A 24,450-nucleotide genomic window follows, 5' to 3' on the forward strand; every position below is an offset into this window, starting at 1 on the left:
TATAGTCTTTTTTTCACAGTATCATGTTGCGAGCAGACAGGCAACTCTCTGCAAGGATAGCAGATGCTCACTCTAATCCCTCCTCACTTCTGCAGCAAGATATCCCTCCTACTCTGCGTCTCCTGTGTTCTCTGACACGCTTGGACCTCCGAATTCAGGGGGAGGGAGGGGTTCCCCCCACTCTCGATGGATGTATCGCCCAGCTGCTCCCTCCCTTCTGGTTGCCTAGCTCCTCTCTCAAAGCTGGGTAGCTCCTCTCTGAACTGTGCAGCTTCTGTCTCTGCTGGGAATGGGGGGGGGGTATTTCCCCTCCTCTTCTGTTAGGAGCTGATCTCCCTGTGATTGCATTCTCCAATCTTCCAATCCAGATCAGACCCTGACACAACAGTAACTATCACTGCAACTTACCAGCAGGGAGAAACAATGAGGTCAGCGTGGTGCATATGCACTGGCAGAGCCCATCTATCACCCCTGCTAGTGCATTTTCACCACGCTAAACTCTTTGCTGTCTCCCCCCGCCCTGAGAAGTCACAGTGACACCACTGAGTGGAGGTTAGGCAAGCCCCCATCATTTTCTGCTATCTGTATGGTCATTTTGGGGGGCCCTGGGTTTTGGGGCCCCACTTGAGCTGCACCACTGGCTCTAGTCACTTTAGCTTTTGCTTGGAAGAAGGTGCTTTAAGACATTTCTTGTCTCTTTTCAAAATCTGCTCCTGATCCATTGTTGGTTTGCCTTGGAAATTCAAGGGCCTGTCTTGATAACAAAGCACATCAATCCAGTGTTTATTTTCCTGGTACTTGAACAGTTAATGCTTATTCTTGCATCTTCATTCCTGTATGCTAGTGTATCTTGAATTCTTCTGGTGCTTGTAGTGAAAATCTAAATCCTTCAACACATATTTGACATGCTGCCTTTTGGGAATAATTATTTCACAAGCAAGAAAGCTAGAAACGCAGGTCTTTAAAGAAAATTAAAATTATTGGACATGATCTGTGCAGGCAAGTAAACGTCGATCTCCAACTTCAAATACAATTTTCTGTACAAAAGCCACGGGATCTCATAGACCCAGGCAGGCTAACTGGGACAAGATGTGGCCTCTGTCAAGTTGTGCTCTTGAGAGAAATAGGTAGACAGTTCTTTCAGGGCTTTGTAACGATGAGAGATTGAGTTCTTCACTGACTTGGGTAATTCTGCATAGCTAAGGACAGAAAATGCAACATTATAAAGATAAACTGTAATAGTCCACCAATTCTGTAGCAGTTTTTTATTTTTACTTTAAATTTGCACACCTCCCAGCCTAAAACACACACTCCTGAATTAGGAAGAATTATATTAGGCATGCAGCACTTCCCTTACCCAAGGCAGTCAGATCACATGAGCACTAACCAGAATAGCCAATGGTTAAGAGATTATGGGAACTGCAGTTCATGCCATCTGGAGGACACCATGTTGGCTCTCATTGGAGATCTTGGAATTTCACTGCTGTCAAACTACTGTAATTTCCACTAGACTCCCCGACAGTAACTATACAGTAAGCCTATAACTTACACACATTTAACTTGGGCACATTCAGATTTATTTGTTTGGCTAAATAAATAAATAAATAAATGGTGGGCATCTGGGAAAAGAGACTTGGGCAATCCCATCCATCATTGCACCCAATGTGTTTTGACTATACATGATTTTCATTTTAGACACAATCCTCACTACATAAGTTAACAGGCTTACTGTGTCCACAAAGGTTTTAGGGCAGAATTACGATTTCCTTGGGAAATAAACTGCATCTTCTGTAGAACTACAATGTACAAACTAACCAGAGTACAGTGGTACCTTGGGTTACATACGCTTCAGGTTACAGACTCTGCTAACCCAGAAATATTACCTCGGGTTAAGAACTTTGTTTCAGGATGAGAACAGAAATCGTGCTCCAGCGGTGCAGCAGCAGGAGGAGGCTCCATTAGTTAAAGTGGTGCTTCAGGTTAAGAAGAGTTTCAGGTTAAGAACAGACCTCCAAAATTAATTAAGTACTTAACCCAAGGTACCACTGTATTATTAAAATGTGTATACCTCCCTTCATCTGAAGATCGCAGGACAGTTTACAACAGAAAAGTTCAAAATGAGAATACAAAATACATAATAAAAGAAAAACAAACAAATAATTCCCTTCCCACATATACATTTTAAAAGCTATAGAGCTCTATGAACCCATTTTGGATATTTTACATAACAAAGAGACAAGTAGCAACTTACGTCTTATCATAACCTTCTGGCTGGAAGCATGGATCCCATCCGAAGTCTCTAGGTCCCCTTGGGTCAACTATATGTCCCTATAAGTAAGAGGGTTTTTAAAGAACTCGATTCCCATTCAGTGCCCAGCATAAAAATTAGTGATGTATAAGCCAGGCTCCAACTGTTGAGAATCCTGAAGGTGCTTCAGAAACATGGAGGAAGAGGTGGAAGGCATCAAAGGAAAGGTACTTTTTCTTTCTTTTAGTAGCTAGTTTCCCCTGTTCATGGATTTATACAAACATTTTACAACTGGCGGCTTTATTTTTGATCCCTTTCTGAATAACCCCCAACATGAAATTTGTCTTTTTCACAGGTTTCATACACTGGGTCAATGTTTTCATCTAGTTATCTACTATGATCCCAAGATCCCTTTCCTACTCCATCGTTGCCAGCTCATATTCCATCAATGCAAAGCTTGCTCAGGACCATTTGGGTGAAGGAATTTGTTAAAGGTTCTTTGAAAGTCCAAGTAAATAATGTTTTATCAAATCATCCCATCCACATGCTTGTCAATACTCTCAAAAAATCCTAAAGCAGAAGCCTACCACATTTACTCAAGTCTAATGCACCATCGAATCTAATGCGCACTTCAATTTTCAGAACCTTGAAACCAAAAAAAGTATTTGCTGGCAAATGTTAACGTGCAAAAAGTGCACTCTTTATATCAATGAGTTTCAGCCAGCCAAGCAAGGGAGAGGCTCCACCCAGACCACACACCCCTCTCCTTCCCGACCGCCTGCTGCCTGCGCTGTCTTTGGCTTCTCCTCCTCCTCCTCCTCCTCCTCCCCCCGCCCCTCTCGGAGCTGCTGCAAGAAGAGGGAGCTGGTTTTTTAAAAAACACACCACAGAAGCACACACACATTTTTCTCCGCTCCCTGTTGGTCCACCCTCTGCATCAACATTCCAAAACGGAACAGTGCCGGAGCTGTCTTGGGCCCTGATTTGTCAGGCTAGCACTGCCAGTTGCAAACCAGGAGGCGGCAGCGTTGTAATCCAGGTCACCACCGCTACCTCTTTGGGGGGGGGGGGCGAGAGGAAGCAGCTCGTTCTGATCTAATTCCTAACCCATTAACTGCAATCTACAACACAATGCCGAGGGATGCCTTTCCACTGCCACCCTTGGATGAGGATGCAAGTTTAGAGAGAGGGAGATAAAGGGAAGTAAGTGAAACCTTCTCTGCCTTATGGGGGAGGGGATAGAAGAGAATTTTCTATAGAAAGGGGGGGCACAGAGGGAAGAGATCCACAACAGCCTCTTACCCAGGGGATGGGACCCAAGGATGGGAAAGTAGCCAAGGAGTGGAAAAATTCGAAGTGTGTGAGAGTGAAAGGAGGAACAAAAAGAGTGTGAGAGGGAGAGAGGTGCCTTGGCATCCAGCCTCCCCGCTCACTTCTTCCCCCACACATGATGGGTAATTGTGAGGAGAAAGAAGAGGGGGAGGCAGGAGTGGGTATGGGAAAGGGCATTTCACAGCCCCACCCTGTGTGCGCTTTCCCCTCCTTGCTTCCTTGGGCAGCTTTGCAGGTGGTTTGAGGGCACCGAGGAGGGTGTGAGCTGCCCCCCAAACGCAAATCCTAAAAATCACACACACAGAGATTATACCCCTGGAAATCCAGACATATGGCAAGCCTAACTAAACAGTCTTCCAGCCCTTGCTAGAACAGAGCTTGGACGCCCTCCTCCCTCAGCCCTCGTTGCTGATGGGAGACGGTGCTTGGATAATCTTGCTTGGCAGGCGTGCGCTGAGCGGTCACCACCCTCCTTTCCCCCCTTCTCAACCCAGCCCTTGAGGGCTTGGAGGATGCTGTTTACTGCCTTCCAGTCCTCGCTGGGACAGAGCTTGGATGCCACCCCCCCCCAGCCCTCTGATAGGGGACGGGGCTAGAGCTGGATAGGCCCATACTGAGTGGTACTGCCGCCCAGGGATGGGGCTTGGAGGAGTGTGTTCATGTGCGCTGAGCCTGTTTACTCAAATGTAATGCACCTTTGAATTAGGGTGCCTAATTTGGCCAAAAAGGTGCATATTAGATTCGAGCAAATATGGTACTTTACCAAATCTCTGAAATAATTATATGTGATGCACTTGAACAGGCCATGGAAAGTATTACTACTGTTATACTGGCAAAACCTAGTTTGCTCAGAGCTTGGGTCCACCCTGCTCCATCATTAATCCAAAACCATCACTGTAGCAAAACCTCTTATACACACCTGAGTCTGGCCTTTGAACAGCTTCACTGGGTCATCTGGATTTCCAGTGCTATAGGCAAAGGTGCAGAGAGCATAAGCAGATTTATCTTCAAATCCTGCTAACAGTTTGTACAGCCCTAGGCCAAAGAAAAAGAAAAAGGAATGTCAGATAATTTCTTCTGGGGAAAGTGTTGCCCAACAAGCAGATACTTACGTAGAAACCAAGAAAACATACACATTTGGAGCATGAACAAGTGTCCCACGCACATCCCATGAATCCTATCATTACTATGAGAACTGTGCACTTCCCTACTGTTGGAAGGCAGGCTGCTCTTTGTGATTCAATCAGTTCTGCACCCATCTCAGCACATATTGCTGCCTTGGTGGCCAAAGGTATTGTTTTCAGTGTTATTATTCTGTAAGACTGAAACGGTCTTTTACACATACTATACCAACACTAAGGTTGCTGGAAGCTGTAGCCCTGTAAGGACTAAACAAGAGTTTCCAGGATTCTTTTCTTGGGGGGGAGTGGGGGGGGAGCCCTGTGCTTTAAATGTACAGTGTGTGTGCAGCCAGAAAGAGCAGACAAGGAAAGGGTTAAACACCTGTTGCCACTTCTCTAATCCTTGCTGCCCCCTCTTTAAGCAGCTTTTCCTGTTTTTTAGAAAGGGGGTACCTTCATCAGCATTTAAGGTCCTGTTAACCACGGTCAATTGTTTACCATTAACAGGCTTAGCTGAATTATTTGTCTCCTACCCACTTGTTCCAGGAAGAAACACATTACAATCCCTGGCTTGGTGCAACTTCCAAGGAAACAAACTATGAACTGACCTAGCATTACAAACCTTGGCTTCAGCTCGTGGCTCGCCGGGAGCGAAACAAACCACCATGCAAACCACAGATGCAGTGCTAAGCACCAAGGATCATGGCTTGGGAGGAGCAAGGCGAGCAAGATTTGCTCATGCATGATTGGCCTTTGTTTCTTGCTTACTGTTACATTCAATTGTGGCTGATGTATTGTTAGATAGGAATGGCTAAATCAGGACTAAAATACATATTCAAGCAGAAAACCAGGGCCATTCCTGCCAGACTAATACCTCGGCAGTGAAGCAGATTCATACCCAAAAGTATCATTCAAGGCAGAAATGGAGGGAAAGAGAAGCACCTCAGGCACTATCTGTTAAGGCAGACTGACTGGCAATGGAGGGAAGGCTAGAAACATTTAGAATGCTGGAACTGTATGCCAAAGTAAATTCTACAGGAAAAGAAAAGCATGACTGCTTAAGAATGGAAAGCCAGGTATGGGACTGAAGGCAGGGCCAGACTGCTATGGGAAGTGAGCTAGGTTGCTAGCAATAAGTCTGGTCACTACAAAGCATCACTATACACTGCAGAAAAAACAGAAAATTTCAGGAGAGGTGCCTCATCACAAAAGGAAGTAGGATGAAATACCAAATTACCTTCTGGTTTCAGCTTCTCTAGGAACCATTTTCTGAAATGAAAATTCAGGTTCAAATAATCTTCATTATTTCAAATAAATAAAAGAAACAGTGAAATAGTATTTGATAAGCATGGAAACCTAAATGCTTTATTTTCAATAAATATTTCAATTATTTATTTAAACCAAAGCGACTGTTGGCCCTCCAGACTAAAAGTCCCATTGTCCTCAACTACTTTGCTGTCTGGGGCTGATGGGAGTTGAAGTCCAATGACACCTGGATGCCACAAATTTCTCACCCCAATGTGATACCGAGAAGCAAAGACAAAAAAGGCAGAAGGTGGCCTCTGAGAAAAAGGGTAAGTGGTTTATGTTGTCCCACAGGTTAGCCAACTCTGATTTGATAACTGTATAGGCTCAGTACAAGATTCCCAGAGTGACATACAGTTTAAAATAATTTATTTTGTAACAACTGAAGTTTCTAGAAGTCTTCAACATCAGTCCCATGCACAACACATTGCAGCAGCCCATTAAAGAGGTTACCAGGGCATAGATTACTGTAATTTCCATTGCTTCTATTCATTTCAATTCTTTGTGAATTGTGCTAAATGGACTTGTGATCTACAGTATAAGTAAAAACTAGTACAGCCAAAGAGGTTAAAGGCACTGCTTACCCCTCTTATTATCAGTTTGTTCTTGTTTGGGGTGCTTTTTGGCCCCCCCAACCAGGAAGAAAAAGAAAACCAATCAGGCTATAAATTTGCCATCCGAGTTCTTACTGAAATACAAGGGATGCTCCGGATTCATGGACTTTGAAGCAGCACAAACTCAGGGCGAAAGGGAGAAACGAGCTAAGAGGAAGGCATGTTTGGCAAACCCTCATCATGATCAACTCTTGCCCAGAAACCTATGTCCCCACTGTGCAAGGATGTGCGGATGCACAATAGCAGCACTCTACTTACGGACTTTTCGGGGTGCGAACAGGACCTCGAAACGGATCGCATTCATAAGTAGAGGTACCACTGTATTTGCTATGCCAGATCAAGTCAATGAAGACTGTTACACAGGAGTAGCCAACATGGTGCTTTCCAGATGTTGTTTGATTACAACTCCCATCACTCCTGACCATTGCCCATGCTTCCTGGGGCTGATAGGAGTTATTTGGGTGACCAATCTAATCCATGTGTCAATGGATTCAAAGAATATTGTTAAACACTTTTTGAAATTTTCCATTTATCAACTATACTCTGAATAAAAGCCTTAATTCTTACTTACATATACGGCCCTGGGAGTCCTCCAAGGGCTTTGAAACACAAACAAGTATCTTCGACAATAACTGGTCCCTGGATCTGTTGGTGGGAATACAGTGACAATTTAATTAGACAGCAGAGTTCCCCCCCAATATTGTAAAGGGGCTTTGTATCCAAAAGTAAAGATAAATCATCTTCCCAAAGAACTTATAAATATCTAATAAATAATAATAATAATATGCAAATTTATTGCAAAAGACACAGCTCTGCAGCTGCTACATGGAAATAAGCAACATCCCCACTGTGTTAGGGACTCGGAGAGACTCACCTTCTTCAGGGGATAAGGTTGAGGACTCTGAAGTAGAAAGGAAGGGCATATGAGGGCAGGTGCAGAAGTGTTTCCACCAAGCAAGCCGGGAGGGGGGGCAGTGCTTCCTGGCCTGATAATGTGGCACTGCCATCCTTGGACTCTGAAGGCTCCATTGCAGAAGCCCCTGTGAGACCACAGGCTCCCCTGCTCGGTTGCAGTAAGAGGCTCCTGTAATGTGCTGGACCCCATTAATTGAAGATTACCCTTCCAGAGCAGTTGGGACTAATAGCCAAGATGTAGTTGCTGCTATGATATAGAGCTCGGTATCGGTTTATTGCTGACATCTGCTTTCCTTGTCTCCTTCCAGAGTAGGACATTTATGCAATTCAGAAATCCTTGGGAAAAGGCTTCAATACAAATGTGACCGAAGAACAAGTAAGTTGACTTTCATAATTAATCATTCCTGCATTGCGGGGGACCCCTTGGGGTCCCTTTCAACTCAGATTATTAAGAAGTAATCTGAACTGGAAATTCTGTGTGTGAATATGATCTTTGCATTCTCTTCCGCTGCCTCTATCCAGTATGAAGAACTCCAAGAGAATCTCTCCAAAATGACTTACTGAAACTTGCCCAAATTTAATAAGGTTCAAATAACATGTTCCGTAAATCTTACGATGTATGCAAACTGTCAAGAAAGGAAGGACATACTGGGGCAACAAGAGAAAGTTCTCTGAATATATCAGTTTAATGAGTCCAATCCAGAGAGCCAAGCCTTCAGCGCATGCAACAAGAGCTTTTTGACTGACTTTCTAAATCTACAGTGGAAGAGAGTATTTCAGTTTTGTGTGGAAGAGCTACAGATATGGAAATTCAGTCAAAATCACTTATTTCAGTCCAGATGTGTGCACAAAATTTGAGATCAGGCTGCATGCTACAACCAACAAAACACTAATAATATTTTTAGAAAAAGAATAGAAAACAGGAAGCATATAAGGGCATTTTGAAATTTAAAAATGTAGAATTCATTAACACAGGATGTTGCAATGTTAATCAGCACAAACTGGTTTTAGATCCTAACTGAGAACAGGTCTGTTGGTGACTACTAACCACAACAGCCAAAATGAAATCCTCTATATTACAAGACATTACATATTCCTTTATTTCTGGATGCTGAAGAAAAGCACCAAAGGACTGAGGAAACCCAGAAACCAGCCTTTAAAGTTCCCATTCAAGGTATCTAGTTGGACACTTTCAGCAGACAGGCTTAGAACTAGACCACATTGATTTGATAACAAAATAATTATTATATTCCTAGCCATACATTGTTTTGTGTATCCATTATTCAGTTAGTGAATTATATAATACAACTGATATACATAGCATTTTATAAACTCTAAGCGATTAGGTCTTTCCTCTCTGAGCAGCATACAATCAGAATTCAGCACAAAGAACATGAAAGTAAAGGTAAAGGGACCCCTGACCATTAGGTCTAGTCGTGACCGACTCTGGGGTTGCGGCGCTCATCTCGCTTTATTGGCCGAGGGAGCTGGCGTATAGCCAGCATGACTAAGCCGCTTCTGGCAAACCAGAGCAGCACACGGAAACACCGTTTACCTTCCCGCCAGAGCGGTACCTATTTATCTACTTGCACTTTGACGTGCTTTCGAACTGCTAGGTTGGCAGGAGCAGGGTCCGAGCAACGGGAGCTCACCCCGTCGCAGGGATTCGAACCGCCAACCTTCTGATTGGCAAGTCCTAGGCTCTGTGGTTTAACCCACAGCGCCACCCGCATCCCGAAGATGAGCATAATATGCATTTATTTCAGAAAGAGTTGTGTGTGGCAAATTTAGAGATGGTACATTTTGAACACACACTTAAAAATGTCTGGCTACTGAAACTAGATGCATTGGATGCAAACAAGCATTCTCTAACGACTCATAATGGCTTACAGAACTCCACTGAATATACTTCTCATGACAAACCCAGGTTGGCCACTGTACAATCAGTGAAATGGCACTGAATAATGTTAATGGGAACAGAATACTCTCTGAAAGGCACGAAGCTTGTAATAATTTTAATTTTTTCCTGACCTTAAAAAGGTAAAGGTACCCCTGCCCGTACGGGCCAGTCTTGACAGACTCTAGGGTTGTGCGCCCATCTCACTCAAGAGGCCGGGGGCCAGCGCTGTCCGGAGACACTTCCGGGTCACGTGGCCAGCATGACATCGCTGCTCTGGCGAGCCAGAGCCGCACACGGAAACGCCGTTTACCTTCCCGCTAGTAAGTGGTCCCTATTTATCTACTTGCACCCGGGAGTGCTTTTGAACTGCTAGGTTGGCAGACGCTGGGACCGAACAACGGGAGTGCACCCCGCCGCGGGGATTCAAACCACCGACCTTTCGATCGGCAAGCCCTAGGCGCTGAGGCTTTTACCCACAGCGCCACCCGCGTCCCTTTCTGACCTTAGGTTTGTGCAATATTGCCCAAAAAGCTTTCAGAAGTAGAGATCTAGAAGGGGGGGGGAAGGACCTGCTTAGCTGCTTCCTGGCACTTCTGGATAGAAATGTCATCAGGTTCCCCTTGGTACTCAGGCACTGCAAAATGAAAAGGTTGCAGTTAGCATATTGCAGGAACACTCAAAAAGTGCACAAAGATGTAGTGAGGCATGAACTTACAGTCTATTTTCTTTGCAACCAGCCTGTATGGAAAGGAGTCACCTAGGATCTGAATCACCTGCAAAGATGAAGAGCACAGTAATCAGACTCCAATACAATACTGATGTAAGGCTGCTTCCACAATGGACATTTGCTGTTAAACAGCTGTGCTTTGTTTACTCACTTTTTACATGGCAGCTGCTCAACTCCATAAACAATACACCCCCTCTCATTCCCCCCCTCGTTCAGCTCTCCCCCAATTCGAAAACCCAATTCACTCAGTGTCACAGTTACAGTTATGATTTTTTGTTTTCCTTCGATTGATTTGTGGCATCTTGTTGATTTTTTTGAAACTGTATTCTAAAAAATAAGTTGATAAACATTTTAAAAAAATAAAAACCCACAACTTCTTTTTTTAACTCAATGGAATAGTTGTGCTATTTCCCCAGATAGAGCCAGTCTGGCCAGTAATAGCATTCATAAACACCTGAAGTCCATTCTTTTATTTTCTATGGTCTGTACCTCCTCTTTGGGGATTTATTTTATTTATTAGTTTCATAATATGTAAAAAAAAACCTCAAAGTGGTTTAAAACAGTAAAATCAAGGGGGGGAATGCAACTGTACTTTTAAACATACAAAAGTTAAATTACTAAAACTGATTAAAACCACCTCAACTTTCTAAGCATCTTGGCAGGCTTCTCTAAACAGGAATGTTTTCAGCAAGCACTGAAAAGAGTACAGTGAAAGCACTTACTTTCAAAGAAGGCCAGATTTGATGAAGTGAACATGCGTAAGGGTCGACCAAAGACACTGAGCTTTTTTTACAATTTTACCCCAAAGCTTTTTTTTAGGATTTTACCCCAGAACATATACTGCCACGGGGGCCAGATTAAATCAACCGGTGGGCTGGATTGGGCCTCCAAAACGGACTTTGGACATGCCTGACCTACTTGATCTCAACAGGCAAGGAGCTCCAAAGTGTAGGCACTGCCACATTGAACGAATGAGTTCTTATCAATGCAGAAAAGGTCTTACGTGGCACCTGTAGCAGTGCCAATTCCGCCTTTTGAAGTGGTTGAGTGGGCACAGGTGAGGTATGGCAATCTCATAGGTAAACTCAGGTAAATTAGTCCCAATTTGTTAAGGGCTTTATATGCTTGAACGTCAGATAAGCAACCAGTGCAGAACTCTGACCAAGGTGTTACATGCTGACAATGCCTCACTCCAGACAGCAATTGTGTTGCAGGAAATTTACCTTTTGTCATCTTATATTTCCAAATAGTATTTTTTTTAATAGAATATTTATTAAAGTTTCCAATAATAATACAATAAAAATCAAAAAGAAAAAATAACAAAAATACAAAAAAATAAAAATGGTTAAAAACACATAAAATATCATTACTTATTTTTCATTTATTTATTTCCCAGTCCTCCTCATACCTCCCTTTTTTGTATTCCAATTCAAATTGTTAGTTCAGCAAATCCTTATCAATAAATTTAAACCTATTTCTAAACCTTTTTTTCCATATTCTCTTAAGGCATTACAGCTGGAGACCACTTAGTTTCTATCCGACATCATTCTAACATTCATTAATTTTGCAATATTTCTGTAAATAGTCTTTAAATTTCTTCCAATCTTCTTCCGCCGACCCTTCTCCCTGGTCTCGGATTCTGCCAGTCATTTCTGCCAATCCCATATAGTCCATCACCTTCATCTGCCATTCTTCCAGAGTGGGTAGATCCTGTGTCTTCCAGTATTTTGTGATGAGTATTCTTGCTGCTGTTGTAGCATACATAAAGAACGTTCTATCCTTCTTTGACACCAATTGGCCGACCATGCCCAGTAGAAAGGCCTCTGGTTTCTTCAAGAAGGTATATTTAAATACCTTTTTCATTTCATTATAAATCATTTCCCAGAAAGCCTTAATCCTAGGGCACGTCCACCAAAGATGAAAGAATGTACCTTCATTTTCTTTACATTTCCAGCATTTATTATCGGGCAAATGGTAAATTTTTGCAAGCTTGACTGGGGTCATGTACCACCTGTAAATCATTTTCATAATATTCTCTCTTAAGGCATTACATACCATAAACTTCATACCTGTGGTCCATAACTGTTCCCAGTCAGCAAACATAATGTCATGTCCAACATCTTGTGCCCATTTAATCATAGCAGATTTCACCGTTTCATCCTGAGTGTTCCATTTCAACAGCAAGTTATACATCTTTGACAAAATCTTAGTTTTAGGTTCTAACAGCTCTGTTTCTAATTTTGATTTTTCCACCTGGAATCCAATTTTTTTGTCCAAATTATATGCCTCCATTATCTGGTAATAATGAAGCCAATCTCGCACTTTGTTTTTTAGTTTCTCAAAACTCTGCAATTTCAATCTATCTCCTTCTTGTTCCAAAATTTCCCAATATTTCGGCCATTTGGCCTCCATATTGAGCTTTTTCTGAGCTTTTGCTTCCATTGGTGACAACCACCTTGGTTTTATTTTCCAATAAATCCTTGTATCTTATCCAAACATTAAACAATGCTTTCCTGACAATATGGTTTTTGAATGCTTTGTGTGCTTTAACCTTGTCGTACCACAAGTATGCATGCCATCCAAAAACATTGTTAAAACCTTCTAAATCCAATATGTCTGTGTTCTCAAGTAGCAGCCAATCTTTCAACCAGCAGAATGCTGCTGATTCATAGTAAAGTTTAAAGTCTGGCAGGGCAAATCCACCCCTTTCCTTTACATCAGTTAATATTTTAAATTTAATTCTGGGCTTCTTGCCCTGCCAGACAAATCTAGAAATATCTTTGTGCCACTTCTTGAAACAATCCATCTTGTCCACAATTTGTAACGTTTGAAACAAAAACAACATTCTAGGCAATACATTCATTTTTATAACTGCAATTCAACCCAACAAGGAAAGCTTTAAATTTGACCAAGTTTCTAAATCTTTTTTCACTTCCATCCAGCATTTTTCATAGTTATCTTTAAATAAATTCCCATTTTTAGCTGTCATATTTATCCCCAGATATTTCACTTTCTTAACCACGGTCAATCCCGTCTCATTCTGAAACCTCTCTTTTTCAATTGATGTTAGATTTTTCTCTAAAACCTTAGTTTTTAACTTGTTCAGTTTAAATCCTGCCACTTGACCAAATTCATGAATTAGTTCCAAAACCCTTTTAGTACTAGATTCTGGCTCCTGTAACGTCAATACTAAGTCATCTGCAAATGCTCTTAATTTATACTGTTTAGCTCCGACCTGTATACCTTTAACCAGTCGGTCCCTTCTAATCATGTTCAGCAGGACCTCCAGGACCGAATTATATTTCCAAATAGTATTGCCTATATATCAAATTCCCCCTCCTCCCCAATTGGAGAGGGCTCAGGTATACACCGGGAGTGCTGTAAGGAAAAATGGCCTCCCCCCCCCATACACAATGTCCTAATGAATACATTCATCTCACACACCACAATGCGTGCCTCAATATCTCTGCCTTTCTCCTCCCTTTCTCTCTCAAACACACACACAGGAGTTAATCTCAGATTAAGCCCCACATTGGATGAAAGACTCCCGCATTTCAGGGGTTCGCCTAGATCAGAGGGTTTCCACTGTTTAGAGTCCATGGCCCCCTTATAAAGTGTTCCCTCAGCCTCCTCTCCTCCTCCTCCTCTGGCCCGCAGCTGCCACAGGCCTGGTCTCTGAGCCCCCGACCCCCCTCCAAAGAGAGGGGCTTCCTCACCCCGCCTCCTGGGGGCTGGAAAGAGGAGGCCCTGGCAGTGGGGGAGCGACCCCCTCCGGGGTCTGGGGCGGAGCTCTTCTTTAGGAATGGAGAACATCGCCCACACTTGCCAAGCGGCCTTTCTGAGGGCTGCCTCAGCGCCTGGCACCCAGCCCCCCCCCGGAGGCCCCTTCGCCCGCGGAGGCAGAGACGTGAGGGGGCATCCGAGGAGGGACAGAGGCACAGAGCTGCCCGCGGCACCCCGACACCCTTCAAGGCACCCCAGGGCGCCTCGGCACACTGGCTGGAACCCCTGCACTCGAGAGCCCTCTCTCTCTCTCTCTCTCTGTCAGGCCGGAGAGCAATGGCGGCGGCGGCGGCGCCTAAACCACCTGCGCCCGGAAGCGTTTCCAGAATCCCCTCCCGCCGCTTCTCCCACCTCTTCCAGCTTCTTGGCATTGCCCGTGACGAAGACCACGCTCCTCGTCGCCATCGCGGCGCCGCCTCGGCTCGCCCGCCCAATCCCCCAGTTAGGGCTCAACTGCCTCCTCCGCCCGCTCGAATTGGGCCAATGAGAGAGACGGTTATACGGCCGGTGACTAACGGCCGGTTTCTCGCTTGGTTGGTGGGGAGCAGTGACAGGCAACTCGGCCAGCATCCAATGAGCTTAGAGAACGGAGGGGGAGGAGCCGTGTGAGGAAGGCGCAGGCGCAGTTTGTCGTCCCCGTCTGGCCATGGCGGCGCTGCGGCTGCTCCCCGGGCGCGCGCGGGATTTCGCCTCGTCCGACTACTGGGAGCGCTTCTTTCGGGAGCGAGGCGGGCGCGCCTTCGAGTGGTACGGCGAGTGGCAGGACCTCCGGGCCTCCCTGGGACGGTACCTGCGGCCGCGGGACTCGGTGAGGCGGGGAGCCGAGAGGGGGAGGGCGAGGAGCGGGGCCCGAGGAACTCACTGCCTCTTGATGCGTGCCAGCAGGCGCCTTCGCCGCGCTCTTTGCGTCCCCTGCTGAAAACATCAATACTATGATGTATTGCACCTTCATCCGAAGATCTCAGGGTGGTTTTAATGAATTGCAATTCCCCTACCCCTGATTTTATGGTTTTTACCTTTCTGTAAATCACTTTGAAGTTTTATTGTTGTAATCAAGTAGTGTATTAATTTTATTAAATAAGTAAATAAAGGCGTGGAGGGACGGTTAAAATAAGTGTTTTAGAGGATATTGTAGGGTTGTAGGGTTGTGAAAGGTTCAGTGTTTATAGCATGAAAGAAACACTTGCAGCTCTCTCCCCACCCCATTTCCTCCAGTTAAGGAACATCCTATATATGCTGCTGAATGAGAATAGTTGTCATGTTTTAATGCTTTCAAAGGGTATTTAAAACTCATTGCCAGAACAAAATGAGCAAATTGGCAGGAAAACTCAGCCCTCTGCCTCCTGTCTTTTTCATTTCAGTGGCCTTTGTGTAGTGGAACTTGTTGGTGATTATCTTTTTTATTTGTTTTATTTTCTTCTGACTTCTACACAACCAATTGTTTTATTTTGGGGTATTTTGTGGTACATAGCAACTGTAGTTCTGGTTGATAATCCTTCACACGTTCTTGTCTCTGAATTAATGAGATTTCTTGGAATGTCTGTTTTAAGAAACCATTTTGGTTTGCCCACAAGGCATGTGACATTCCTTATGTGTTTTCCCACTAGATTCTTGTGGCTGGCTGTGGGAACTCAGAACTGAGTGAGCAGCTCTACGATGAAGGGTATCAAGATATCACCAATGTGGACATCAGTGAAGTGGTTATCAAGCAGATGCAGGAGCGCAGTGCTCACCTGAGGCCTAAGATGACTTACATGGTCATGGATGTGTTGCAAATGGATTTTCCTGATGAGCGCTTCCAAGTGGTACTGGACAAAGGCACACTTGATGCCCTCCTGACTGATGGGGAAGAGACCACGTTGAGTAGGGCAGAAAGGATGTTTGCTGAAATTAGCCGTGTTCTGCAGTTTGGGGGCCGCTACCTCTGCGTAACCTTGGCCCAAGCACATGTATCGAAGATGGCCATAGAATATTTCTCCCGGGAAGGCTGGATGGTGCGAATACACCAAGTCTCTGGCGACAAAGCAGGAACTTCAGAGGGAGAATTTGCCCTGCCCATTTTTGTCTATGTAATGACAAAGATTAGGCGTGTCCCAGGCTCAGCTTTATGCATCCTGGAGCTGTGTGCTGAAGCGCAGGACAAGCCTATCCGGTTCAAGAGCACTGAGCATCTGATTGAGGCAGTGAAAGAGATGCAACACTACTCTCTGCTACGGAGCCAGATCAATAAGAACCCCAGTTCAGGCACAGTCTCACTGGACCTTTGCAGCAAGGACACTGGCCAAGCCCGTTACACTTTGCATGTGGTGCACAGCCTGACTGTGAAAGCGTCTTTTGACAATAAATTTGCTATCTTCATTGGTAAGCTTTTATCTCCTTAGCTGGCCAAGGGTGGAAAGTTCAAGTTAAATCTAAAGAATCCAAGAGTCTCAACTGAGTCTCCCTCCCACACTGCCAGTAATGTTTAAGAAGTGGATATGTTTTATTATTATTAAAGCAGCAGCACCAAATATACTGAAAAGCAATGTCTTAAGAACAGCAAATTGTCTGTTTACAGCATTATTTTTGCTCTTAGTGAATTTACAAACATTGGTTTAAAATCCCATGTATTTTTTTTGTGTCCCCATAGTGTAGTTTCTCATCTTACTTCCAAAGGAAAACAGCAGCAAGCCTGAATAGATTAAAAAAGGGGGGTGGCTTTTACAACTGATTCTAGACATGTCTGCTTTTCCTGTTAAAGTGAAGTAAACAGCATCTGCTGCCAATTCATAGGAGTACAACCCAAGCCCGTAAAAGAATTGTCTTGAGGATATAGTCATGATGTCTGTACTATTAACATTCTATATTGGAGATGGAGTAGCAGTCTTTGACTTGCTTCAGCAAAGCCCACATAAGATGTTGGAACGCTCTGACTTTGTTCACGTACTTGGACAAGTGTTTCTTCATTGTCTATATTTTCCATTTTGCCTCTCCCCAGTACCACAGGGCAGAGAAACTGAGTGGCTCTTTGGGACGGATGAGGGACGGAAGCAGCTGGCTACATGTGCGGGATTCTGGCGTCTAGTAACTGTGGCTTTGCACAGAGATCAACACTATGAAGGTATGGAAGCAATCCAGGCAGAACTGTCGGAAAAGGTGATGGAGCTGGCCCCACCTGGTCTCCCAGCCGGGCAGCAGGTAAACGTTGAGGAGCTTCTAGAATTAGAAATGATTTTTTCAAGGGCTGCAGAGAATGAAACTATGTGACATTTGCTGATTGCACAAGGCTTTTGCTTAATGTTCTCTTGATGCAGGAGATGATAGTATAGGAACTCCATTGGCCACTCCTGTAGGGAGGTGCTAGATGCCTTTGAACAGCAGCAGTCAAAGACTGCACACGTCAGCCATTCCCCCCCCCCTTTTTTTGCTGGAAATGAGTGTGTGGAGCTCTCCTAGCTACTGCTGCCAGATGCAGGAGCATTAGAAACATATCAACCACAATTTTGATTTGTATGTATGGGCCTATTCAAGCAAGATAAACTAAATATGTTTTGCAAGATCAGGTGGATCTAGAATTCTTAGAATAAAATTAACGTTTTGCCTAAAATCCAAGAGAGCAAATCACAGACAAAACCGAGGCAGACAGGCCAGTGGCCCAACCCACTTTAAGGTAATTTCACATGTGATCTGTTTATTTGTCTGTTTCCATGCTTTTTGATAATGCCTTCTGTAAGGTGGTGGCAACCTCTGACCGTCTTCTCCTGCAGGTGCCTTTTCTGTCAGTGGGAGGTGACATTGGGATCCGCACCATCCAGCATCGTGGAACGAGCCCCCTCAGTGGGGAATATGTTATTGAGGATGTGAAAGGTGATGGTGGCCACTGCTTCCGCCGCCTTATCTTCCTCAGCAACAGGAATGTGGTGCAGTCAGAGGCGAGACTTTCATTCAGAAGTTCCCACAAAGGTGAACTGAGGTGTGGTGAAGATGAAATGGGGGTGACCTTACTACAAGGAAATGAGGCTTTGCCAAGTAGTAACTGCCAACTATTGACCTGTAAAATGAGGTTTCTGGGAGGTGTGGGAAGCAGAATCATAGGGACTGGGCAAGTGTGGAAATAGCAAGCTGTGGCAAAAACATGCACAATCTGGAGTGAGTATGTTTCAGTTGCAACAGAGGAGGCTTCCATTCCTCTGATTTTTGGAGAGAACTAAACTATGAGTTGTGTGTGTGCATGAAAGCTTGTAAAATAAGAGGGGGTCATGTGGCACTTCCTCTCTGCGTTGAGTATGTGCAGGCATCCACAGTTCCACTCACCTGTTCACTAGTTATGAGTGCCGCTTGAAAGGGATTCTGAGGAGTTTTCCCATATCTGAGCTTTGGGCATGTGAGGGCTGCTTTTCCCTCCAGACTGCCCATCTGTTCTTGTTAAATGGCTTGAGGAATTTGTAGTAAGAATTAAATATTATAAACCTCTGTGAATAAATATGGATCCCTGCTGCTGCTGTCCTGTGCCCCATTGTGTGTCAAGATTGCATGAATTCAGTTTTGGTGCATGAAGTCCTTTTATCTGACCCCTTAGCAGTATTAAGGGAGCCTCCTTTATGTGTGTACTGAGGGCATAAATAACAGTGGGGAGAATAAATCTTCTGGGTTAATGATTCTAAATAAGCACAGCTCTTATTTACAGAACAGGAGCTAGACTGCATGGGTGTGTTTCCTGTCTACAATCTACCTTTAGAAACCAAGTTACTCAACTCTAAATGATTCTTATGTATTAGGCCAAAAGGAGCTCTCTTGCTTGTACAAGGAAAAAATGCTTTCCACATTCTTTGAAGGTAGAGAAGAGAATTGTAGAATTAACAAAGCCATCAGAAGAGGCTGTACTAAAAAAGAAGAAGAGGCTACTATATGAAAGAAAAAAAATTATTGAGAGGGCTTAGGTCTAGCAGAGCATTGATTCTTACTTCGTGCTCAGCTTGAATCTAGTGGGGGGGCAGGAACATGCCAGGAGCTATTTGGAGTTGCTGTCTCCTGCCCCAAATGTTTTCAGTGATCACACCTCCTTCCATACTATTTCTGCATGGCAGGAATAGGTTTGCCCGTTTAAGTTGTTGTTGTTTTGCTTTCAGGGAATAAGAAGCACAAAAAAAAGAAAAAAACAGCCTCCATTAACTCTGCTGAGCCTGCTGCTGAGCCTGCTGCTGTACCAGCCGGTCAGTCCATCGACAAAACCTATCTGTGTTGTGCTCACCATAGAGCCATGATTGCAGGATTGTGCCTGCTGAAAAATCCTGAGCACCTCCCAGGTAATTAGTAAGATCAACCTAATTTCCATTTTCACTTGTCATTTGGGTGAGAAGTTGTGTTTGTTCGAGAAATTTGCTAGCTGTTTCACAGCTAAAATGTAGCCTGCACAAAAAGCTTGAGGGAATCCTGCTGCTTCTCTACAGCCAGGCATTTTCAGATTGCTAGCAGTAATTTCACTGATCCATCATCAATGTAGATTGTGAATAAGAAAACAAGAGTCTGGCACCCTAACCATTCCTGAAATCTTCCATAAATTTTCATTGGCTAGAGCCCACTTTGTTAGACTGGAATGAAAAGGAGAGTGGGGACTGTTAGCAGGTATACATATATGAGTAAAGGGGGGGGGTGGAATTAAATTGATGGCGCCAAAAGGCAATAAAATGCACTGGGTAATGGCGTCACATTTCTCTGGGTACACAAGAGGTACAAATGAATGTTTGCTAGTACAAATGAATACCACCACATCTGAGAGACTGTTCAAAATGACTCCATGCAGATGCTGGCTTTACGTTTTAGCTTCCCATGAGATAAGATTGTTACTGCCAGTGTCTAAATCATCCTCAAGGCCACAGTTCAAATCTGTTAAAGTCCATAATATGCCCTTCAAAATGTGCCAGTAGGAGCACAACTTCCATTAAGTTCGCAGTTGTAGTAGAGCCATAGGGCGTTTACATATGTATTGGGGTTTGGTTAGCACTGAGTTGGGTGATATGGAAGCCTCATATATCACACCTCGTAACTGGCAGATGCGTCCTATCAGTTATGCCTGTTGATTCATGCCTGCTTTGTGTGCTGATTGCAGAGGCCCTGATCCGTGTGCTGGTTATTGGCCTGGGTGGCGGCAGCCTGCCCCTCTTCATCCATGACTACTTCTTGCAGTGCTCTATTGATGTGGTGGAAATTGACCCAGCTATGTTGGAAGTGGCTACACGCTGGTTTGGCTTTTCACCTGAAGACAGGCTCAAAGTTCACATTGCAGATGGCTTAGTTTATGTTGACAGCCTTGCAGCAGAAGGTAACCATTTCCCATATAAGCCTGTGTAATCTGTTTGCCTTCCAGAGGCCAAGTGTTTCATGATTCTCCAAAGAATCTCTGTTGTACTCCTGCTTTTTTGTGTTGCCTGCATGTCAGAGTTGACCCAAGGGGTTGGGGAGAGGGGTCTGCCCTGTTATATATCTCTTTTTCTTTACTTCTGTCTCCCCTTCTGCTTGAGAGGTTGGTGGGATGGGGGCTTTTGGGGGCCCTTCTGTGTCACAATATGGCGAAATGTGCATCAAGTTTAGATTTTTTGTTGTTATTCAATATTTTCTCAGATTATTTGTACTCATTATGACTCAACACTGTATTTTGGATTGTCCTGGATCTGAATACAACCATTGGGAAAAGATGCTACACACACTCAGAGGAGAGAAAGGAAATAAGAATAGCTATGATTCTACTTTCAGCTGCCTCCAACTCCCAGTTCCCTTGTTCCATTTGGCAGTGGTTATGGTAGTGAGGGGTCAAAGAAAAGTAAATGCAAAAAAAATCCTAAGGTAGAGTAGTTTCTTTTGACGGTACCCCAATGTCTAAGGCAGCCTTTTTCAGATGATGTTGTACTACAACTCCCCTCATTCCTGACTGATTGCACTTCTCACAAGGGATGATGGGAGTTGTTGTCCAGCAAAACCTGAGACCCTGTGTTGAAAAAGGCTGGTTTAGGGCATTGCACTTCACTGCACAATTTCTGTGGCATTAATGCATGTCAGTACAGTGGTACCTCTGGTTGTGAACGCCTCTGGTTGCGCTTGCTGCGGATTACGAGCTCTGGTAACCTGGAAGTAGCCGCTCCCGGTTGCAAACTTTGCCCCGGGATGCGAGCGGAAATCGCATGCCAGAGGGAGACACACTTTCGCTAATGGCACCTCAGGTTACAAGCCGTTTCCGGTTATGAACGGACCTCCGGAACGGATTCTGTTCATGACCAGAGGTACCACTGCAGTAAGTGCATTCTTATGGGAACAAATGGGCTTCCTTAGACCATCCTTTGCCAATAGTTGTGTTCACTGTGTTCAAAATATCTGGAGGACACTAGGTTTTGGAAGGCTGTACTAGACACCCTTGAGATGGATGGAAATTGTTTCCAAATACCTTGTTGCTAGATAACGGCTGTTTACATAGAGTCCTGTTGGTAAAAGACAGGTTGGTGTGGTCACACTGTTGGCTATTTTAGTTTGACACCAGGGCACTTACATATCCAAACACTTGTTCTGCTTCACCCTATTTCTGTTTTTCTTCAGCTTCATCCTCTTATGATGCCATCATGTTTGATGTGGACAGCAAGGACTCTGCCTTGGGTATGAGCTGCCCACCCCCAGACTTTGTGGAGAAGTCCTTCCTTCAGAAAGTGAGGACCCTTCTGAAGAAGGAAGGTGAGGGTCAATTGGCCTTAAGTGCCCTGGGGCAGATACCTGCATTTTCATTGTTTCTGACTAAAAGCCATTACAGATTCATTCACAGATCCAGCAAGTCCATTAAGACCTCTTAAAAGAAATCCAGAGATATACATCCTTTTACAATAAGTCAAATTAATGAATTGCGTGCACAGTCTACAGCATTGTCTTTTATATAGCTAGCACGAATACGTTTAGCAGCTTTAGCAAATAGGGCTGTTTTGTACGTGACAAGCAGATCACAGTCGGATAACAGCAAACATATTTTCACTTCAGGATTCTGTCTCTGTAGCGGTGCCTTCTTTATCTTGGTAGCTCAAATGCAATATGGTATTAAGATTTGGGGGATGATAACCTGAAATAATAACATGAAAGACCTGGAAGTGTGCCAGAATAAGTTCCTAAGGTATCTACTCACACAAAACGTGCCTAGAACAATGGGAATTTTGAACACTCTACCTTACACACACACACACACACACACACACACACCCCTACCTTGCTACACCTGTCTTGGCCCCTTTTCTCACACCCAGAAGATAAAAACTTTTAAAAACAATCCTCCTTGTCTGCCAGCATTCAAACACCACCCTAGGCTATGGATCAACTACTCAAACTACCCCCACAAATCAATAAACCCCCTCCTACAAACAAATCTAAATGGGTGCTCTGTGATCTCTGACCTCTGCTTTGTAATAATCAAAGTGTCTTATTCCTCTCTGCAGGCCTCTTCATTCTAAATTTGGTGTGTCGAGACACCCAGCTTCACGATACTGTTCTGGCTACCCTAAGAGAGACTTTCCCTTTGCTCTATGTCCGGAGGATTGAGGGGGAGGTAAATGAAATCCTGTTCTGCCAGCAGCAGGCTAAGCACAAGCTACCTCCTGCAGAGCTCCGAGACACAGCTCAGATTCTGGAGAAGGCCCTGCGACAACCTGGTCAAGCGTGGGACGCTACTTATGTCCTGGCAGATGTACTGGAAGCAGTAAAACTGCTGTGAAGAAGGATAATTCAGTCCCATATAGTACTTTCTGGAGAGAAGCAGCAGCCTACTGAGGTTTGAGAATAATGCTGCCCATCCGTTGCACTCCCACACTTGTACTGTGGAACGACTGTCCATGTATTCAAAGCGTTGTAGGGATAAGATGTTCCTAGACTGCCCCTGAAGGCTGCACAGGTAGCCCTTCTTCATGGAAACGGAGATGTTTAGGATATGTCCTATAAAAGGTGCCATGAGCACTTCTCAGGAGTAACTGCTTATTCTGGACGTTCCTGAAAATTGGGGTAATGAAAATTGCCTTTCTCATTCTGTATAGTTTTTTAAAAATCTAACATTAGGTGCAGATAAATCAGTGCCCTTTGCTTAAAATAAAATATCTTTCTATTGTGCAGTAGCTGTTGTAGTGTGAAGCAATAATTAATGATTTCTCCCAACGTTTAGAAATAGGCAAGGTGGACCGTGGTATGTACTTAAAAAATGGAATCATTGATGGGTGGGATAGAAACAGTAGCCTTCCTTATAGAAAAGTGTGGTGCATGAGGGAGTCCCTTCAACACTGTGTAAAGGGTTTTGTGACTACAGGGAGGCAAACAGCCTCTTTAGCAACATTGTGAGCACATGACTGACACTCTCTTAGCCCTTCTGTGAAAGTGGGAAAAATTCAAGTCTGCATATTTCAGTTCTACCTCAGTGTGAGTCACCACCAATTAGACAGAAGCTTCCCGGTCTACTGTGGCATGACCTTTTTGTAATGTCTAAAGCTAGTTGCGAAATACCCAAGAGGAGGAAATGAAACTCCCCAGGATTGCCAAAAAATACAACAGAAAGCTCAATGTGGGGCAGGCTGCCAGTGGTCTTCACAATGGAGAGGAAAAACAAGACTGAAAGAACTTAGCAAGTTGTTTTTTAAATGTGTACCATTTGAATTATAAAGCTAGTGTTCTTCCTGGGTGTCAGGTGAGGCAGGAGTTTATTCAGGAATCGTTCTTCCTCTTGGCCACGGGTATGGTCAGAGTGCTGGGATGTTGGGGTGCATGTAGCTTCCCCCAAAAAGCCAAGAGGCAAGGTGGCTTCCTCCTTCTCCCCCCCCCCCCCAATTGCCTTGCAAGGAATGAGCGAGTCACAGACAGAATGACTGGCTTTTCCTTCCCTGTCCTGAACAGGAAATAACCTTTCTGAGAGGGTATTTAGGCCTTCCTTCTATTTCTCCTCAGCGGCCACAGAATGGTATCCAACTGCAATATTTAGCAAACTTGTCACCCTTCATAGAGAAAACATCCAAATATGCAGTCTAATCTCTGACTTCAAAACGAGAACTTCCAACACCCTGTACCAAAGTAATTTCAGCCAACGTAAGATTAGTGGTTACAGAACACCAGCTCCATTTGCTGCATTGATCTATGGACAGTCTTGTTACATTTCTAAGAATGAGGTTCTCTAAACATTGATCTGATACCTGCTGGACACAACATGTCCCAGTGGCACTCAGTGGTCAATGAAGTGGGACCCCCAAAATGCTGACATACAAGACATAAATCTTGTGACTGAGGTACAGCATGAGAAATCATTGGCTGCAGAATTTTCGATCCTGGCGGGACAGTAGCAGAAGAAATCTGAATCTCTGTGGCATAAAAAGATCTTTCAGTAACTCGTTGCCATATCTTTGAACCCTAGGTTTGATGACACACATTCACCTTAAATATGCAACTTGCTTTACTAAGACAAAAAATCCTTTAGGTTTTGTATAGTGAAAGGGAAGGGGATCAGGATACATCTTGCTAGCCTT

General features: G+C 44.1%; 2 protein-coding genes across 10 annotated transcripts; one reads left to right on the top strand and one right to left on the bottom strand.

Moving 5' to 3' along the window:
* Positions 1–960: 960 nt before the first annotated feature.
* On the bottom strand, positions 961–14,538 carry ITPA (inosine triphosphatase). Its single transcript, XM_053391172.1, has 8 exons — positions 14,297–14,538; positions 10,151–10,208; positions 10,005–10,069; positions 7,192–7,265; positions 5,939–5,970; positions 4,500–4,615; positions 2,252–2,328; positions 961–1,199 (listed from the first exon to the last, which is right to left on the bottom strand). The coding sequence occupies exons 1-8, from the start codon at positions 14,513–14,515 to the stop codon at positions 1,076–1,078; spliced, it is 765 nt and encodes a 254-aa protein (XP_053247147.1). The 5' UTR covers positions 14,516–14,538; the 3' UTR covers positions 961–1,075.
* A 27-nt stretch (positions 14,539–14,565) lies between these two features.
* Positions 14,566–23,058, top strand: METTL13 (methyltransferase 13, eEF1A lysine and N-terminal methyltransferase). Of its 9 annotated transcripts, none has more exons than XM_053391163.1 (8): positions 14,566–14,753; positions 15,553–16,306; positions 16,923–17,122; positions 17,692–17,953; positions 19,054–19,230; positions 20,010–20,246; positions 21,512–21,643; positions 22,390–23,058. In XM_053391163.1, exons 1-8 carry the CDS (start codon positions 14,592–14,594, stop codon positions 22,662–22,664), a joined length of 2,199 nt encoding a protein of 732 aa, XP_053247138.1. In that variant the 5' UTR covers positions 14,566–14,591; the 3' UTR covers positions 22,665–23,058. The 9 variants fall into 9 exon arrangements, with proteins under 9 accessions (XP_053247138.1, XP_053247139.1, XP_053247140.1 ...); XM_053391164.1 differs by having other exon boundaries at positions 20,034–20,246; XM_053391165.1 differs by having other exon boundaries at positions 17,692–17,887.
* The last annotated feature ends 1,392 nt before the right edge of the window (positions 23,059–24,450 follow it).

The sequence above is a fragment of the Podarcis raffonei genome, chromosome 6 (assembly GCF_027172205.1).
Source record: "Podarcis raffonei isolate rPodRaf1 chromosome 6, rPodRaf1.pri, whole genome shotgun sequence".
Classification (NCBI taxonomy): domain Eukaryota; kingdom Metazoa; phylum Chordata; class Lepidosauria; order Squamata; family Lacertidae; genus Podarcis; species Podarcis raffonei.

Bases quoted from the DNA above. Each gene is read 5' to 3' on its own strand.
- METTL13 (XM_053391163.1), top strand. From the start codon at position 14,592: ATGGCGGCGCTGCGGCTGCTCCCCGGGCGCGCGCGGGATTTCGCCTCG. The intron at 16,307-16,922 runs GTAAGCTTTTAT...GCCTCTCCCCAG, and splicing joins TAAATTTGCTATCTTCATTG to TACCACAGGGCAGAGAAACT. The intron at 17,954-19,053 runs GTAGTAACTGCC...TTTTGCTTTCAG, and splicing joins AGGAAATGAGGCTTTGCCAA to GGAATAAGAAGCACAAAAAA.
- ITPA (XM_053391172.1), bottom strand. From the start codon at position 14,515: ATGCTGGCCGAGTTGCCTGTCACTGCTCCCCACCAACCAAGCGAGAAA. The intron at 10,070-10,150 runs GTAAGTTCATGC...TTCATTTTGCAG, and splicing joins GGTTGCAAAGAAAATAGACT to TGCCTGAGTACCAAGGGGAA. The intron at 5,971-7,191 runs GTAAGTAAGAAT...TTTTCATTTCAG, and splicing joins GGACTCCCAGGGCCGTATAT to AAAATGGTTCCTAGAGAAGC.